Below are 21,024 nucleotides of genomic sequence, written 5' to 3' on the forward strand. Positions count from 1 at the left end.
CTAGATGTAGTACTCATATACCACTGAGTGAGTTCATAGTGCTGCAGAATTCAGGATAGTTATTGATTATTCAAAATGTCAGGGCATTGCAATGAATAAAGCAACAGATGACACAAAGTTGAACTTTATCTGAAGTAACAAATCTAAGGACCTAAACTCACATTGATGACACCCGGTGTCGTAATCTGTAGTCTTTTTCACTAGTCAGTTCAAGGTCATGGTTATGGTGCTGTTGGCAGAGACAGTAATCTTTGACCATAGTGTCAAGCACCATTCGGACATTGGGCTTAAGTAATTATAAAGACAAGATATCTGTACCGGTAACAGTTGTTTGTTGTTCAACGCCACACTCAGCAATATTCCAGCTAGATGATGGTGGTCTGTAAATAATTAGGTCTGGAGCTGAACCAGAAAATCCAGTGGTTGACATCATGAGCATCGATCTACACAATTGGGATACGATGACATGCATCAACCAAGTCATCGAGCCTGACTACCCAATCCCTTTAGTCGCCTCTTACGACAAGCATATTGCTGGAATATTTCTAAAAGGGGCGTAAAACCATACTCACTCACTCCCCTTTTGCAGCAAGCATGAGTTGCTGAAGTAGTAGAGTAGTGCAATATTAATGTCATCTTGTTTGCTTTTTTTGGTCTTTGAGCATCTAAAATTCCAAGCTCTGTAAATGAACACCATACATTGGATGTTAACAAGTCATTAGAGGCTACTGAATTGATTAATTGGTGGTCAAGTCATTAGAGGCTACTGAATTGATTAATGGGTGGTCAAGGTCGGTGAGTTGATGTTGGCAAATCCTGCCATTGTGGATCATTGCTCGTAATATCAATCACTTGAAACTGAAACTGATGATGATTTCATAATCTTCTGAGACTTGTTCAAAAGAGATAGAAGGTATTTCCTATTTTCTATGTCATTTCTCAGGTAAAAGGTGAGTTGGCTAGTTTTATCAGTCAAACAGAAGGTCAGTATTAGCCATAATGATTGATGAAGATGAGGATATGTACATTCAAGTGCAATTTAATCACCTGCTCATGGCACAGACAACAATTACACTGATGGTCAAGGGATCAGTGTGCATTCTATTTGCATTCTCAACTCCCTGGGGAGTATGCATATGATACATCTGATCTCACCAACAATGTTAATTAATAGCCAAATCCTCTATGGCACATTTTTTCTTCCCTCATGGCACTTAACTTGATGTCCGGTTTACAAGAAGACTGTGTTTAATGTTTATGGCAAACGTGCTTGAGTTGTGAAACTCATTCTTTTCACGAAGACAACATTTTGCTGTAGTTGTGCTGGGTGATGTTTGTGGAAATACTTGGACAAGAATACTGGCAAAACCTACTTGTCTGGTGGCCATTATGGGCTATACTTGTCAAGCTCTTTATAAGCACAGTTCTATTTTACCATTGCTTTGCTTTTCAGTGTCATCTGTGTGAAGTCTTGTTTGGTATGGAGTTTATAGTTGCCTTTCTTATCGCAATGAAATGTGTCCGTTTTGAACCAAATGACAAATTAAAACATTAATTCTCACACATGTGAATGGCTTATCTGAGTTGATGGTCATGTTTAGAATCATTGAGAAACTCAGTTGGGATTCATAGACAGATTAGATTTCCATGTTCCCATGTGAGGCAAGATAGGTTTAATGCCACGTTCAAAATTATTTCACTCTTGTAGCGATGTGCATGCATGTGTGTGGCTGCTTGTACTAGTCCGAACTTATGCTGGGCCCTAGTCCATAAAGCAGTCTTTGCACTAAGATGATCGTTATTCCCATATTTTGACAGTCATTGCTTAGCGTTAAGACTGTTTTGTGGAACAGGACCGAGGTTTATAGTGCTAGGCCACTGAGATACCATGCCAATGGGGCCCAGGTTTATAGTGCTAACCCACTGAGATACCATGCCAACAGGGCCCAGGTTTATAGTGCTAGCCCACTGAGATACCATGCCAATGGGGCCCAGGTTTATAGTGCTAACCCACTGAGATACCATGCCAATGGGGCCCAGGTTTATAGTGCTAGCCCACTGATATACCATGCCAATGGGGCCCGGGTTTATAGTGCTAGCCCACTGAGATACCATGCCAATGGGGCCTGGGTTTATAGTGCTAGCCCACTGAGATACCATGCCAATGGGGCCCGGGTTTATAGTGCTAGCCCACTGAGATACCATGCCAATGGGGCCCGGGTTTATAGTGCTAGCCCACTGAGATACCATGCCAATGGGACCAGGGTTTATAGTGCTCACCCACTGAGATACCATGCCAATGGGACCAGGGTTTATAGTGCTAGCCCACTGATATACCATGCCAATGGGGCCCGGGTTTATAGTGCTAGCCCACTGAGATACCATGCCAATGGGGCCTGGGTTTATAGTGCTAGCCCACTGAGATACCATGCCAATGGGGCCCGGGTTTATAGTGCTAGCCCACTGAGATACCATGCCAATGGGACCAGGGTTTTTAGTGCTAGCCCACTGAGATACCATGCCAATGGGGCCCGGGTTTATAGTGCTAGCCCACTGAGATACCATGCCAATGGGGCCCGGGTTTATAGTGCTAGCCCACTGAGATACCATGCCAATGGGGCCCGGGTTTATAGTGCTAGCCCACTGAGATACCATGCCAATGGGGCCCGGGTTTATAGTGCTAGCCCACTGAGATACCATGCCAACGGGGCCCGGGTTTATAGTGCTAGCCCACTGAGATACGGGGCCCAGGTTTATAGTGCTAGCCCACGGAGATACCATGCCAACGGGGCCCAGGTTTATAGTGCTAGCCCACTGAGATACCATGCCAACGGGGCCCAGGTTTATAGTGCTAGCCCACGGAGATACCATGCCACAGTTTAACATGAATAACACACTCACAGTAGTTTTACATCTTTTGGTACAATGAGGCCACTTTTGGATTGACCACATTCAAGTTCCCCCGATGACTGTGTGACCTGGCTGATAGGTCTTCATCATACCCAACCTCATAGATAGTCATCATGTTATCAACCTCTAGTTGACCTTCGCCCAGGCCCAGTATCTTCCAAGGCACTCATCGTTTATTTCTTTGATAAACATTGTTCTTTAACTTCTTTTGAGTAGTATATCTAACCAATGCAGCAATTTTGGAAGTCTTGTTTCTAATGAATATTTAACTGATGAATGGCAGCTTGTTGGTCCATCTCGGTATGTCAGTGATCTTCCATGGCACAATTCAGTGGAAATTCCACATGCAACATGGGGCCAATGCTGACGTGCTGGCAGAAATTGTGGTGTTGAGGAGCATTTGTCCCATATCCATGGTAATGGTACTCTATATTTAAACATTCATTATTATTAATGACATTTTCAAACATAAATGTTGACCAGACATCATTTTTATTTACAGAAGAACCTTTATGATCGAAAAAAAACCTTTCAATAGACAGGATCCATGTTTTATGAAACTGTCTCCATTACCCTATGTCACCATAGATTTCCTCAAGCGATTTAATGTTCACATGACATTGATAATTTGTCTCCTAAATTATCATTGTCTGAATAGCACTGATCACTCTTAGGAAAGATTTCCATGGCCTTGGTTTTCTTCAGCCGCCTGAGCAGTGTAAATGCTACTGCATCTAATGGGGACCTTTTTATAGAAAAATTGGTATTCATCCCTCCATTAGATTCAGATTTGGGTTTTATCTTCTAAAATGCACCGTGAATACCACAAGCCATCTAAAATCCCATATCCTGCCATCTATCAAGATGAACGTCAATCTCTCACAATACCATGCTATAAAAGATCTTGCTAAACCCACAAAGTATAATTCTCTCGCAAAGTTTAACCCCACAAACTTTAAGATCCTGATCTTCACTGTTTCTCTGTGTGGAAAGAATTGTTAAATAAAGCTGATCAAAGAAGTTGTATGGAAAACATTATTTAATTTAAAGTGAGCAGCTCCACGCAGAGGGGTTGTTGTCACGTCCTGGACTTAGATTTGCATCTGGGAAGATGTCAACAGTCATTTGAATTACTGATGAAGCGAAGATAGTTCGCATAATCATACATAATTTGGTGGATGCAGATATATTCCCGGGGAGGCAGACAAGCAGAGAATTTCAATTGTTCTACCTGGAGCTCAGATGGCAAGTTATCGCATATATCTACTGGAGAAGAATATGTTAGTGTTACAATGAACCCTCGATATAATGCTGTCGTCAGGGTCCAAGACCCCCACCCCGAGTTCTATGAAATAGCGTTAAACAGACTTACAACACATTACGTAACAATGGTCCATTGATATGTGTTTGAAGTGAATAAAATGTCATCATCTTACAGTGGCTATACTGTTTTGTTTATGAATGTATGTAGCCTAGATTGTAGACAATGATAATTTAAGATGGTTGCGTAAGCATGGTATATAAAAATTCGTGAAAATGAGTCATGGAATAATATTGTGACGTTTGAGATAAAATATCACATGCTGATTTGTCATTATATGATGTATTATACTGATATACAATGAACCCCTTTTTATAACCAGATGGTGTCGTAACAGGATTAAATTACATATTGCAGTACAGATTTGTTGTCATGGTGTTTCTGGTGTCACATGCTCACAGTGACTCAGGGAATAAAATGTCAGTTTATTTGTCAATTTTATGGGATGATCATGTTTTTTATGGAAATTCTTGATGAATTTCTGGAAGTCAAGCCCCCCCCATGCTGTATCTGACATGGCGGTACATCAAATTGCATTGTATCGAGAGTTCACTGTATTAGGTACTTGGTTCACACATAGCAGTCATTAACTTTTCCGAGTCCTGTGCTGGAATTTAAACAATGAATGTTCTGTTGGATGTCAGTGTGACCAAAGAGGTAAATGACTCTTCCCTGCAACACATTCCTCAGTCAACCCAAGACATGTCACGTGCCACACAATACAGTACCGAGAATTACGAAAATGGAAGTTAAGCACAAACTTTTTGAAAGCAACATTCTCATGTTCGCTGTGCGTCATGGAACATTTCACACTAAAGCAGCACAATGTAAGAATCATGATACATATTGTATCATGACTAAAGTATCATGGTATGTATCAATACCTGAGGTAGTTGTCTTGTGACCCCCTATCCCTCAGTGCTGTGAGGCCTCAACCTCCATGTTTCTTCAAGGTATTTAAGGTTGGGGTGTCGTTGTAGCAATGGATCACTCTATGTTCTGGTCATGGAAATGTTCAAGGAGGGCTTGTTGTTGGGAAGCCCCCAATACATCATATACATTCTTGACAAAAACTGGGTCTCCAGCATTCTGGCTGTGTTCACATTATTGTTCCAGCAACTGTTTGTGTCAGCCAATCAACCCTTTGTTCTGACAGATGGCTGAGTGATGAAGTTGGGACCTTAAGATGCTCAGCACAACAAGGGCTGCTATTTGTTTCTGTCGTGATTCCGTCCTTTGTATTGTTTTCCAAATTAAAGTGTCCTGCAGATTCTACCAAGATGGAACTGTTAGGTTTTGTTGAAAGGGGAAGATGTACAGTTTTGTTGAAAGGGAAAGCTATTAGGAAACCGGTGTCCCATCCATCATGCATGTTTAAGCTTCCTTTGATTACAGTCATGAAGAAATGGAACACGTTGTGGACTAAAAACAGGAACCACCTGCTCAAGAGTTGTTATTTTGTGTTTTTATTCATGAATTGAAATCTTGGCGCCAAACTTCCCAGTTGTTTTTCTTACCAAAATTTGTACAATGGCCCAAATCACAAAACTACTTGATACTGTCAATACCAGTGGTCATGATTGGAATGTATGATGAGTGAGTCAAATTGACCCACATTTTTATCTAACAAATGTTTGGTTAAGATTTGGACACTGGAGTAACTATTGACATCAAGTTCAGACTGTATTTTGTTGAACAAACACGAAGTGTGTGGCATGGATTAACTCTCATGAAAATACAAAAATAAACCTGGGTGTTTGGAGATAGACACATTGAGATAAATGTTGTTTGTGAAGGAGGATATTGGGGAGTGTCCAAGATTTGTTCACTTATCCACTCATTGAACCATTTCCTTTACCACTCAACCACTCATGCAAACACTCAACTGCTCTCAACCCAATCAACCATGCAACCACTCACTCACTCATTCAACCATGAAATCACTCATGTAACCACTCAAGCATCCGCTTAACCCTCACTCATCAGCTCATTCATCCACTCAACCACTCAATCATCAGCTCATTCATCCATTCAACCACTCAATCATCAGCTCATTCATCCATTCAACCACTCAATCATCAGCTCATTCATCCACTCAACCACTCAATCATCAGCTCATTCATCCACTCAACCACTCAATCATCAGCTCATTCATCCACTCAACCACTCAATCGTCAGCTCATTCATCCATTCAACCACTCAATCATCAGCTCATTCATCCACTCAACCACTCAATCATCAGCTCATTCATCCATTCAACCACTCAATCATCAGCTCATTCATCCACTCAACCACTCAACCACTCAATCATCAGCTCATTTATCCACTCAACTTCTCACTCAACCACTCACTCAACCACTCACTCAACCACTCTCTTACCCTATCCAGCCCAAAGGTACATAGCAATCTGCTTGCGATTCCACCAGGTTCCAATGTGTCATCCAGGTTATGCTCCAATACTGATGCACCTCGAGACCCGATGTTGATGATGTTGATGAGGGCTTCATTGCAGTGCCCAACACAGTTAATGCACTTTGTGGGAACAAGACACCATTGTACAGGGTGCACTAAACTGATTGTATGCCATAAGTGACTAAATGTATTCAGTCTCAAATTATTCATTTGTCTAAGTGAAAAATCTATCAAAATGGAGTGTGTAGTCAAAATATCCTATCAGAAATTACAATAATATATAGGCAATGAAAAATTAATCCAAATGTGATCCGTAACCTTTACAATACTGAGATAATACCATCGCTAAGATAATAATATGGTCTGTATAATGCCTGAAGAATGACTGTTAGAAGAAATTCATTACAAGTAGATTTACATAATGGCTCCCAGACAACATTTCCTACAAGTATAGTGACCGCCTCCGTGGTCTAATGGTAGAGTGTCCGCCCGGAGAGCGGAAGGTCCAGGGTTCGATCCCCAGCCGCGTCATACCAAAAGATACTGGTCGGCTCTGAGTCACTATACTGTGTCTGAGTGGGGTATTCATGTTAAACTGCGGCATTGTTGTTCAGTGGGCTAGCACTATATATCGGCATCAGTCCGGACTAGTACAAGCAGCCACAAACACACACACATACACGTGCATGCACGTCACTATATAAGTGCAATAATCTTGGACGCAACGTTAAACCCCATTTTACCTCACCTCCTACAAATATAGAGTAAGGTTTGTGCCAGAAGCAATCAGGCACTCTGATACTCTTTGGGTTATCAGACACAAGACTTAGGTTTTCCTTCACAACATACGAGTATTAAAGCTCAACCATTCATGATAACCATGCTATGATGTAAATCCTTTTCACTTGTTATTCTGACTAAATATAAATACAATTTAGTTTGATATTACAAGAAAATGCTTCAAGGAAGAGGAAATTGTCTTTTAGCTTGAACATCAAACCTATCCTCCTTGTAAGGGTGCTTACCGCAGCAACTCAAAATTAGTTGACAGTTTCTCTCTGTATCGCAGATCAAATCTAATTAGATACTTCCTCGATGTGATACAGTTTCTACAATGGCATGTCCTTATCGCCGAAGCCATAAGTTGAAGCTAATACAATCTCACTGAGCTGCGTTTTTCTCATCAGCAGCAAGGCGATTTTCTTCATCAATTTTTAATCAATTATGTATGTGTAAACGCTCTTCTGGCCCCGATGACAGAAACCCCCTAGTCATTCAGTCGTTAGCCGTGGTGATCAAACTAATTCTTCTAACCCTCCAGAACACATGGCATTCTTTGAAATCTAGAAAAATGCTAACAAGATAGATACTGACAGTTTGATTTGCTTCATAGCAGAGTAATCGTCCTGCGTTATGGATTAGTATTTCCTTCCTCTGTCCTGAGTTGATGCGGACGCATCCACTGTCGGGTCTGATTTTTGGAGTGTCCCAGCATTTATAGTTTACGTTTGTAGCCCTTCGAGACAATCCAAGATGGCTGACTTTTTCTATTGCAGAGTTATTGTGTGTCGTCTGCTTTCATAGTGGCTTATATCGTGATGGAAGAGAGATTACTGTTTAATCAATCTGGTACTCTGTTGGCCGTGCCATGAGCATAACAGCTGCTACGCTGCTACTATCAGAGGATTTAGTTGTAGAAGTTGCCAGCGGGATGTGACAGTGGATATTTTGTCATTGCTGGGTCTTGGTTGACATCGATTGTGTCTAGATGACAGGATGGCGGAATGTTTAAGGTGGTATAGATTTTTTTTCTCCTTTTCTACAGCAATGTAATTCCATTGTATCATTTTTTGTATGAGACATTTTTGAGTTTTATCCAGGCTGATCACGAGATTTGTCATGTAATGCTCACTTTTATCTTTCCTTTTACACTTCAAAGAGTTTCTCATTTTCTACTGTTTAACGTCATGCAATTTTATTAACTGATAGTGAGATTTTATTTGTACTAGTTATGAAGACATTTATCAGGTTTATTTATAAGGTTAATACTGGAAACCAATTTATAAACCTCTTAAGTTTCATGTTACTAAAAGCAATCAGTAACCTGATACCTGACACTGAGTATTAAATGTATATAGTTTTCTGTTTGATCTCATACACACAAAACCACAGAAGCTTCTGTTCATAGCCTGGGGGTTTTACACATGTAAATCATGAATCTCTCCTTGTCGTTTCTGGAAGAAAGGATATTGAAAGAACTGATATATATATTCACAATATGAATGAATGATATTTCAGTTTTCAATATGATGTGGTCTAGAATATTTCAATATAAGTGTCAATAAAACTGGAAATCACCCAATTACCATGCCCCCCATGAACAGATTTCAATCTGTACCGTAAAATAAAATTTCTTCAAATGGTCCTTGTTAAAGATTCCTCCAAAAATGGGAGGCATTTAAACATCAGGGGTGATACACTGCTTCCCCCAAAAAATGAAAATTCATCCTAGCAACCTTGTATCTGCATCTTATGTTATGTGATGTGTTTGATGCAGTTATAAGATGCATTTGCATGGAGTCTGGAACAGTGTAGAGGATGCTGATCAGTTTCATGGATGTCATCCTTTGTGATGTTTTATTGGAGGATTATTTACATTCATAAAACATCATGTTGTCTGCAGCAGGGAAATGTCGCCTGAAACTAATACGTTACTATGAATTCTGCATGCATGACTTACATTTGAAAATAGGTGCAAATGTGATGATTTGGGGGCTGATATTCCAATTCAAAATGTCGCCCAAATAACATGGCACATGGAACACAGGCATTGATTTTTGTATTGATCGTAGTGGTGGTGGATTATGTTTCTCAAGCACATTGTTTATCAATATTCCTAATTAGTGGAGCTCATTGTGCTACGGATTGTCAATACAAACACTTGGCCTTGTGCGGTAGTTGTGTATTAAGCCGATGGGAAGATTCGGGGAGAATAGGTCTTCAGCAACCCATGCATGCCGTAAAAGACGACTACGCTTGTCGTAAGAGGTGACTAATGGGATTTGGTGGTCAGGCTTGCTGGCTTGGTTGATGCATGTCTTCGTATTCCAATTTCGTTGATTGATGCTCATGATATCAATCACTGGATTGTCTGGTTCAGAATCGATTATTTACAGACCGCTGTCATATTGCTGAGTGCGGCGTTAAACAACAAACAAACAAATTAAACCTATGAGGTGTATGTATAATCAGTTTTGTGGAGTACGTCAGCACACGTTGCCCTTTCTTAAGTATCAGTTTTCATTAAATACATCAAATGAACCCTAACTAATTTTTTTTCATGAAAATATATCTCATTATGATATGAGGTGAGGTTAAATGGGGTTAACATCACGTCCAAGATTATTGCACTTATACAGAGTCCAGCTTACACTGCATGGCTGCTTGTACAAGTGCTAGCTCACTGAGATACCATGCCACAGTTTAACATGAATACCCAACTGAGACACAGTATACTGACTCCGAGCTGACCAGTCCTTGTTAAAGCCCCTTAATGCTGAGCAACAGGTAGGGTAACAACAAGTACCATCTTTTAACGTCTGTTGGTATGACACATCTGGGATTGAACCCCGACCTTCCACCCAGCGGACGTTCTACCACAAGACCACGGAGGCGGTCTGGATTGTCCATAGAAACACTTGGCCATATATGGTCGTTGTGTATTAAACCAATAGGGTGCATGTGTAATCAGATGTGGAGTACGACCCCACATGCTCCCTTTCTTACTTATCAGTTTTTTATTAAAAACATCAAATGATCCCTAACTAATTCTTTTTTCGTGAAAGTATATCTCAATATGAAGTTGGGTGGCCTTAGTGATATCTCATAATGTTGACTGGCTTTGATTCCCAAATGGGTACAATATGAGAATGTTTACCTCGCTTTGCTATTGCTAAAAGTACTGCTTACAACACCACACTCCCTCATTCTGCAAAGTGTAGAAAATACCAACTGATCAGGACTGTGATTGCACGTCACTCTGAATTATATATTCCCTTTGCTCTAGTTTATTAATGTTCTCATAAGTCTTGGTTAAATGCATCATGGTGAAGTTTGACACCATCACCATTACAGCTTATCACCCCGCCTTAGTCAGTGACTGGATCAACTCCCTGGGGAGAGTTTATAATGTTGACACTGATCCGAAACCTTCCAAATCTAGGCCACTTCCAAGTTCAGATATTTCCCCTGTTAAGAGTAATATAGAGAAATGCTATTTCTCTGTGATGGGGGATGAAGTTTCAGATACGGATTATCATGCATGTATCATGAAGGCGACGCAGAAACACAGGCAAGCGGTGTAAACGCTATTGATCAGGTCTGACCGTGGATGGAGCTGCCCTTCAAGTGCTTAGCGTCAGTGGTCATGGTCAAAAGCCAGAGATTGATATGTATGTACGATACACCAATGCATCGCAATATTTTACCTACCGATACAAGTATCGATCACAGTCGCACACTAAGTAAAAAATATTGATTCATACCTTAAATGTTTATTTTAGTGGCTGCTACACTAAGCACTAATTAGTAGTGAAAAAGTAAATATTTTCATCCAATGTGTCATACTTGACGCTGCCAACTGTAAATCGTTAGCATCCTGTCTGTGAAAAAGAGGCTTATGCGCCACATATAAAAGCACATACAAGTATCATGATACGTATTGGATTGTGAACAAGGTATCGTGATACGTATCAGATTCACAGTTGCTGCATTGTTCCAGCCCTATTATATTCAAGTGCTTCTGGTACTTATAAGGACTCTAGTTGTCTCATTTGGAAATGAATTTTACCAACAAGAAGAATACCTTTTAATATCTATGAACTTTCTCATGTGTTTGAAAGTTTATTTGTGTGAAAGCAGGTTGATCATAGGTTTCACTTGATAATATCAGCCATATCATCACAGGGTATTTTCAAAATAGAATTAAATGTCTAAGCAGGCCCCTCAAGAACCAGTAACCGATTTTGAGTGTGCTATTACAATTCTAACCCTGCCACTTGCACTCTGTTACAAGAATGTCAAACCAGGGAATCAGTGGTCAAGAAAACGCTTTAGTTTATCTTTCCTGACAGGTTAAGCTGATGTGAGTCATATCTCAAATATTGTATAAAGCTGTGTTTAACCCAAGTCACTTACTGTAATAACAGCCATGTTTGACACTTTGATTCTTTGGATTCCGTGGGTTCGAGTGATTATTGTGGAAAAAAAATCATAATAAGAAGCAAACTGATATTTGTTGAATAACTTTCATGTACAGGGGAATATATATTTAACTTTAGATGTACCGCCAGTGGAAGCTGAAAGTGAAACACCTGGAAAAAACCCATGAGATCTTCAACTCCGTGTTTAAGACGACCCCCCTTCTTAACCCCCTCATTCTAGGTACGAAAAACTCGCCTTATACACAGCGATATACGGTACATATCTATTATATTTTGATAACATACATGATGATTTGGTTTCTTAAGGAACATGATAGTTTAATTTTTTGTTTTCTTTATATATCTTTATGATTTTATTATGATATCTATGGGAAAACCTATTACCATTTATTAGTTTGGCCTCTAAGTAATTTCAAAATGGTTTAATTTGGTAAATGAATCTGTCAGCATTAAAACTCTCTCACTCACACAAGCAGAGAAATCAGCTGATACCTTCGGTCTAAGCACACACAGAACGGAGGATATAACTGAGCGGAACTCCCCTCCAATCCAAACTCCATCCTTTGCACCAGATTGCTTCATGGTCAATTAGTCTATGGTCAGCATCAGCAATCAGTTGGCCGGACGTCTGAGTGCCGGTCACCATTGGCTTCATTAGTATTTTGCTTTGAGGTGGCACCTGGACGCTTTACAATTTCAAGAAATGAACTCCCATGGATTGCTATCAGCTCTGAGAATGTTGCCCATCGCTGCAGGCGCTGTTGTAGCAGGAACAGTAGCTTGGATGTGCTTGTCTGACTGATGGGTCAAATTGAAACAGCTAGAGCCGTAGCTCTATATGTCCCTTTGGCTAATGTATGTTCTCCGGTGGTATACTTGTTCAAGTCACACTGTTGGTATATACTAACTCATGTCACACTGTTGGTATATACTTGCTCATGTCACACTGTTGGTATATACTTGCTCATGTCACACTGTTGGTATATACTCACTCATGTCACACTGTTGGTATATACTTGCTCATGTCACACTGTTGGTATATACTCACTCATGTCACACTGTTGGTATATACTTGCTCATGTCACACTGTTGGTATATACTTGCTCATGTCACACTGTTGGTATATACTCACTCATGTCACACTGTTGGTATATACTTGCTCATGCCACACTGTTGGTATATACTTGTTCAAGTCACACTGTTGGTATATACTCGCTCATGTCACACTGTTGGTATATACTTGCTTATGTCACACTGTTGATATATACTCACTCATGTCACACTGTTGGTATATACTCACTCATGTCACACTGTTGGTATATACTCGCTCATGTCACACTGTTGGTATATACTCACTCATGTCACACTGTTGGTATATACCGGTACTTGCTCATGTCACACTGTTGGTATATACTCACTCATGTCACACTGTTGGTATATACTCACTCATGTCACACTGTTGGTATATACTCACTCATGTCACACTGTTGGTATATACTCACTCATGTCACACTGTTGGTATATACCGGTACTTGCTCATGTCACACTGTTGGTATATACTCACTCATGTCACACTGTTGGTATATACTCACTCATGTCACACTGTTGGTATAAACTTGCTCATGTCACACTGTTGGTATATACTCACTCATGTCACACTGTTGGTATATTCTTGCTCATGTCACACTGTTGGTATATACTTGCTCATGTCACACTGTTGGTATATACTTGCTCATGTCACACTGTTGGTATATACTCACTCATGTCACATTGTTGGTATATACTTGCTCATGTCACACTGTTGGTATATACTCACTCATGTCACACCGTCAGACCCATAAAGATCCGGGGTAGAATAGGTCTTCAGCAACCCAGGCTTACAGTAAAAGGTGACTATGCTTGTCGTAAGAGGCGACTAACTGGATCTGGTGGTCAGGCTCGCTGACTTGGTTAATGCATGTCATCGTATTCCAATTGAGTAGATCAATGCTCTTGATGTCAATCACTGGATTATCTGGTTCAGACTTTATTATTTAGTGCCCGCCGTCATATACCTGCAATATTGCTGAGTGCGGCATTAAACAACAAACAAACGAACAAACACTGTCACACTGAAGGAATATACTTCTTCATGTCACAATCTTCTCCAAATACTAAAGCTGACTATTAACATATTCTAAATAAATCTGAGATTAGACCCCCTCACGATAATATACAGCGAACTCCAAGCCTTATTGATATGATCTAACATGAAAGCCACACCTAGATTTGACCATTAGTTTAATATTACAGGATTGGCGTTGTTATCACAGGATTCGGGGGATTCACACCCTTCTCTGCGGCTAGGTCCTTATTAATGGCTTGATTGTAGGATATGATGCCACCGAGTCTTGCAGCTACGCCTGTCCAGATAGCTGCTCTGTGTCCTCCAGTGGCTTGCACTAAACCAGATAGGAAGTTGGATGCCAGGATCCTCTATAATTTCCATGAGTTTATTGCTCTGAAGCCATAAAACCACAATATGCACTTGCCAGAAGCCATATTGAAGGTCATAAGTAAGAAAAATAATCCGACTTTTCCGGAATCCCTCCTCTCTTCACGATAAACGCTTTATTTGTCTAAGGTAAAGGATCATGGTTAATGCCCGCCATATGCAGTTGGATGCTAAAGCTGAGGGCTAGCTGTTACAAATATGTAAAGGAAGGGCCATTTTCAAATTTTGCTTCATATTTGTAGAAATTTTTATAATACCAGTATCAAACTTTTAATGTTTGGGAGACTCAATGTTCGCAGCCCCTATAAAGAAACAAAGGCACAATAGCCTCCAGTAGTCCCTGGCCGAGTCATGCCAAAACGTGTTAAAAGACTGTACTTGTTGTTACCCTGCCTGGCATTCGGTATTAAGGGGCTAAAACAAGGACTCGTTGGCTCGGAGTACACTGTGTCTCAGTGGGGTATTTATGTTAAACTGCAGCATGCACGCACACACACGCACACGCACACACACACACGTACACACATGCATGCACGTCACTATATGAGTGCAATAATCCTGAATGTGCGACAGGACTAACAAGGCATCATCCTTCCCAGATGACTTGACGCCTATCTTTCAGATGCCATTATTTACAAGCTTGCATGAAATAGCTGGAAGACTGCTGACTGGCATTAAACACCTTTCACTCACCTACTCACTTATCAAACCAAGAAACTTCAGGACCTAATGTCAGTGCGGTGAAATCAGCAATTAACTGCCATCTCATGACATCTCCTTATGCTAAATTGCATAAACTGAAGTCAAATGCATTGAAATCTGTCAAGACAAGAACCTTTGAAGTAGTATTTCACAGCAGTTCATAGATAATGAAGCCCTGCTGTCTTTGTCATGAAGGAATTTCGTATTTAATGTGCCATGTTTCATCACTTGCTGGCTACTTGGTGTTTGCAGAGGATATAGTCACACCAGCAACGGATGTAACGCATGCTCTGAAATAATTCCTTATCGATTCCCACTTCTCACTAAGCTTGTCGGATGCTAACTGCAGAGGACCGGCACTTACAGTTGGAGATAGTACCACTCTCACAGCCCTAATTGTAGAAATTGCTGGTCTATTTCATCCATGTCGTTACTCAAATTTTCCTGCACTGAATTTTAGACTTATTTGTAGAAGAGCTAATCGAACTCCAACCCATCAGTAGCTTGAATTATATTTTGTTCTTTTTTAATTGATTTTTTAAAGCGATTAAACATTTTTGTGATGGCGTTAGAAGTTCAGCAGGTGTATTTCCTGGCCAGCTTTTATGGAAGGTTGAAGACATTATTGTACAAAGGATCTATTCTCCTTCATTTTCGCGTGTTCTGAAATAGATGTGTCTGGGGATTATATTCTCGTCAGGCAGCCTTCTGTGGAGACGGTGGGATAGATGGGTCCCAGCATCCCATGAGGGATGAAGAGATTATTGCATGGGAGCCTGGGGATGCTGATGTTGTGGAATGAGGTTGGATTTGTCCATGAACATGAATTCTTTGTAAAATCAGTATGATACCCACAGTTTTGTAATAGTTTCTGTAGTATTCACTGTTGCTGATCTTGCGAAGAGTCCAGGCTTGAATAGGTCCTCAGTAACCTATGCTGAATGGAGGGGGTTATTAACGGATCTGGTAGTCAGACTAGGCGACTTGGTTGATAGCGTGTAATACCAATGGCTAGAAAAGTTGCTCTGATATCAATCACTGGATTGTCTGGTCTAGATTTGATTATTTACTGGCCGCCACCATAGTGAGTAGAGCTGAGTGCGGCGTTAAACTACAAACACAAACGAAATTCATTCTCTTTTAGGGTTCCTCTAGCTAGCTCCAGTTACTCTGTTACTTTATAATAACTGCTGTCAATGGCCAAAATAGGGCTGGGACGAGTAACTCGGGTACTCGGGTCGGGTGGGTACTTAGTAGGACCCCGGTACCCACAGGACTACCCGGACCCATGGTTAGTCACGTGATATATTGTTTAATGACAAAAGTTATCTAGAACTCTATGGTTACACTACAGGTCACTAATGTTCGCATTTCTTTCTGACAATGCACGCATTCCTTTTGACTTTAATGTTTGAATAAAGATAAAATTTCAGTAAACTTCAGTTCTGATCGTTTTATTTGTGTATGTAAATATTTTTTTTGCCAGGGCTCAGGTCAAACTATTCCCAATTGTGTGCTATGAGACCTGTGTACTCTTGAGACCTACAACTGGTACCCGGGTAAGTGAGTGAGTTGGGTTTAAAGCCGCTTTTAACAGTATTCCAGTTATATCACGGCGTGTCAACTTAATGTGGGAGGAAAGCCCGAAGTGATGCAGGTCTTCGACATTTACCACTTTGGTGAAACCCACGAGCACGGGTATAGTGCTGACAAACCTAGAAACAAAACTGAGGCGAACCAGGATTCGAACCCACAATCATAGGTTTCTGGCGTGCCCAAGGGATGCGACTCTGCACAGCAAATCGTGGTGCCTTAGACGACTGGGCCACCTGTACCCCTCTCTACCCGGATAAGGATGGGTAATATGGGGGTGGGTACCTGGGTAGTAAATTTGGACTTGTCCCAGCCCAAGGCCACTCTCTCACATTAACTTTTTAACACACCTGTCCAATAAACAGAGGGACCCCTCTACTTCTTCACATACAGACTTTCTTTTGTAAGTCTTTTCTAAAAAACATCCATATTAATAAAATAACAAATTGACCGGCAAAGTCACATTTTTTGTAACGTTAACATCAACGTCTGACGAACTGTCATTGGGTCTATTAAAGCAGTGAGTAACATTGGTGGAGGCACTAAGATCCTCATGTCTCCTTTTTTAGTCTCAAGCACCTGAAGATGTGTGAATTTCACTAATCGAAGTGACACCGTCAACAGACATTACCCACTAGCCACGTGATGGCAAGACCTTTTTCCTGAAACTGAGCTTGTGGTTAAGGTTTTTTGTCAATCTTGAATTCCAAACTTAACGGTCTGATCCTTCGCCTACGATTATCTTTTATCCTCTTGTTGATTTCAGTGTAAAATTATAGAGTGCGCATGACGACTGGTAATAGCATCTTCAGACCGCCTGACGCTGTTGTCATGTTCAAGAGGAGGCAATGGTGATGAAGTTTCTGAAGTCTGTGGGTAGTGAAATGTCAGAAAGGTTAAGTTTGCGGGCAGCTTGGAACTTTGTGAAATGACCTTCTCATGACATCATTCCAGCTGTGAGTTAAAAAAGTAAGAATGAGAAGGTATGGAAAAAGATTTTTTTCTGAACGTTTTTGGTCCACACAGCTGGAGCCAAAAGCAGAAAATGAAAATAAAATAGAAGTTATATTTTTGTTTGATTAATTGCTCTAATTGTTTTTATGTGGTTTAGAAAAATATTATAAATCCAACAACCAAACATCTCACAAAGAGTATTTAAACTGCAACTTTTCAGATAATAAGTGAAGTGTATAACACAGTCTCTGGCCACAGCAAACCCCTGTTGAGGAAGACATTGCCTTTTGACAGGAGTGAATATATGCTCTTGTTTTTTAAGAACAGTTAACAACCAGAACTGTAAATAGTTATCGCTATTTGTTTTGCCCCACCTGACCAACCAAACTAAAATATTGACACATGATATAAAAAATATTAAGATTTACAGAAAAAAAATCATTTCAATTTTGACCTTCCAAATGTTGTAAATTTGTAAGTAACTAATATGAAAACCAAAAAATCAGAAAGTGTAGCCAAAGTTTACACCAATAGACTCATATATCATGATTTTTTTATTAGATTCGGGAATGTTTGGAACTGATTCATCATCAATTTTTATGTAGACCCTGTACATAATATCAATCCCAAAGACCACAGACTTGATGTAATTCATATATTTCTTCAGTAATGGTAACATTATGCAAATCCGTGATTCCTGGCCCAAAATAGTCTGTCTTGATCTTCCAGACCTGTGACCCCAACACAATATTTCACTGATGTTTGCGAGTTTGTTATGAACCATGTCAACAAATTCTCCCAGGAATATACAGTTCGCTCACTGCATTCATTTGCTAATGCGAGCCTCTGTGCATGAAAGGCATCTGGGTGTCATGGGATCTCCATCTCTTTGGGTTCCAGTGTCAGATGAATAGCCCCTGTGCTGTGATTCATGGCATAACTTGCCTGTCAGTATATGTTTATTGACCCATTTCATATCTTCAAAAGCATTTGTTAAAATTGGGTTGTCATCCTCGTCATATGTTTTACATGTACTGATGCTTCTGTCAATTGGTCATTGATACATTATGAGCATAATAACAGTATTTCTACAAGATAATACTCTGGAATCAAACCAAACAGTGTCATTAGTAGCAACATGATGATCATTAAAGGTCATAGCATCATGGTGAAGAACTTGGTTGAACCTGTGTCAGAACTGGCGCTTGGTGCCTATCCATCACAAGTATCAGGAGTCAAGGTGCAATTAGGACATGGATGCCATCAATAAAATGTTCAGAGGGTCCTTATCATGCTGAAATAGCCATGTTGTGGCTTACATTCTACAAATTGTAGCTTCCTTTTATATGTGGCATAATCTATCAACTCAGAAACCATGCCGTTTGGATCCAGTGTCTGCGTCCCTGGTGAGATGGTGCCGGTCATCTGCCATTATCTGCAGAGTCCAGTACAGATGTGTCACCTTAGTGGACAATGGCGCCTGCTGGTGCTGTATTGATTTCTCAAACCATCCCAGGTTTTAATTTGTACACAGGGACACCTTCAAAGCCTTTGAGTTCTCTGTCTGCAATGTGAAGAAGTACTGAAGATGCTGATTTGATGAGGAGTGATCTGAAAAAGTGCCATATGGTCATCAGAATCTGCTTCGGTGTCACATGGAGGCAAAGAGTGATCCTTAAAGCCTTACTATTTCAACCAATCATCGTTTGAAGCTTGAATTAAAGGCATAACAGCTCCCAATTCTGCAATGATGGTTTTATATTTCGGTACTCAAGATGCTTATACTCTCAATAGACATCAAATAAAAAAGAAAACTTGGACTTTTGTTGCTAAAAAGTGCCAAAGGAAGCTGCCAAACTGTACATGTGTGTTTTGAAGTGCTGATTCTTGAGACCTTTCACCGGACCCTTTTGATCAGAATTCCATTACAGGGAATTGGCACTCTCAAGTTCTGAAATAAAACATCGAATCTGGGGACAGAAGGCTGGAGTAGGTTTTTTTATTACTTAGTAGGTTAGGAGGATTATAAATCATTTCGTATTTTATTTTTAGTTAGAAAAAAGACAGGAACATAAAAGATATCAATAAAAATAATCCATTCACCATCAACTTGGGATTCTGGTTTGGAACAAGTGAGAAATTTGTCTTGATAAAAACACCTTGTCGTCCTGCTCTTGTTACATGTCCAGCAATATCTTGTTACAGAGGTAATTCCTTTACAGACAGACGATATTCTGGGCTCTGGAGGTCTCAGAACAGTTGTCTACATTTGCGGGTGACATTTAGAGTATGGGAAAAAACTGTTGTTCCTGCCATTAACTCTGCTGGTGGAATGGTCTTTTAGTGCAATTTAGGCTCTGGTCTTTGAGAAATTGCACCTATCAACAATGATAGATTGTCTTTTTGATGAAAGGAAAGAAAAATGGTCTTGATTTTGTATTTAGTGTGCCTACCAAGTGTCCGACTTGTTCACTGCAATTGCTTACAGTGAAAGTTTTCAACTTTCTTAATTTGTTTGAGGAGCTACTTGAAGTCTAAGTGTATTGTATAAATATTTGATATCTAACAGAGTTGACAGTGAACTGGTAATATTTCAAAGAAATATAAGATTTTTTCTCAAGTAATTCTTTGCTCATGAAATTTGTTCTCAAATAATTGAAATCGCCTTGTGCTTAACTATTGGCTAAAGATATCAAGATACATAGCCAAAAACATTTGTTTTTTGTTTATGGCAATTGATATGGTTTCACCAAATTATTTATTTCTTTGAAATATTCTTATATTCATTTTTTGCATAACTATATTTGTAACAGTAATTAATAACAGATTAAAACACCATACTTTGTTTATATTCCCAAAGGACGTTTTGTAGAAATTGTGATAATAATGATTAAGGCAGTGTTGTCAGTATTGATTTTAGGTTACCAGTAATGTCTTTCAAATACGAAAGACAAACAAAAAGCATATTTTCAATCAAACATAATTTTGAATTTATTTTTTGCCAAAATTATGGTAGACTACACCATAAAACAAGGACATAGGATAGTTTGGCATGACAAAAAATTGTATTACAAAATGTCTGTATGTCATGTGCCTAGTCTGTCTTACAGACCCTGATACATTTATATCAACTACAGCCCATGCAAGTCTATAATGTTTGGCAAGTCTAGATTACTGCAGTATCACTGGGCTCCCTTTTTATTAGATTTTTATTAAGATAACTGAACAACTGTTTTTTTCTGTACGATATGTTCATTTCAGAGACTATATGTTAGTCTAGTCATGTGCCATTTATAAGTCATATTACAAGTACACACATAATGGGACCAAGTGCACATGTGGTTGATTAATGGAAGATTAGGGTAATCTGTGCTACCTGTAAGGAGATGTAAAAGGCCCATAAGAAATGAGGCCTG

At 39.8% G+C, this 21,024-nt stretch overlaps 1 protein-coding gene across 7 annotated transcripts in view; it reads left to right on the forward strand.

Moving 5' to 3' along the window:
• Positions 1-21,024, forward strand: part of LOC124140041 (synaptotagmin-7-like) — a 444,395-nt gene that overhangs the window by 329,271 nt on the left and 94,100 nt on the right. The window contains exon 1 of one of the 7 annotated variants that reach the window (XM_046507391.2): positions 8,153-8,436. The exons of 5 other annotated variants lie outside the window; for them this stretch is intronic. In XM_046507391.2, coding sequence (XP_046363347.1) covers positions 8,420-8,436 — 17 coding nt within the window. In that variant the 5' untranslated portion in view covers positions 8,153-8,419. Of the gene's footprint in view, positions 1-8,152; positions 8,437-21,024 lie in introns of those variants that run through there. One more of the 7 variants, XM_046507392.2, reaches the window with a different exon arrangement.

Source organism: Haliotis rufescens, unplaced genomic scaffold (genome assembly GCF_023055435.1).
Source record: "Haliotis rufescens isolate VD_foot unplaced genomic scaffold, xgHalRufe1.0.p SCAF_5, whole genome shotgun sequence".
NCBI lineage: Eukaryota > Metazoa > Mollusca > Gastropoda > Lepetellida > Haliotidae > Haliotis > Haliotis rufescens.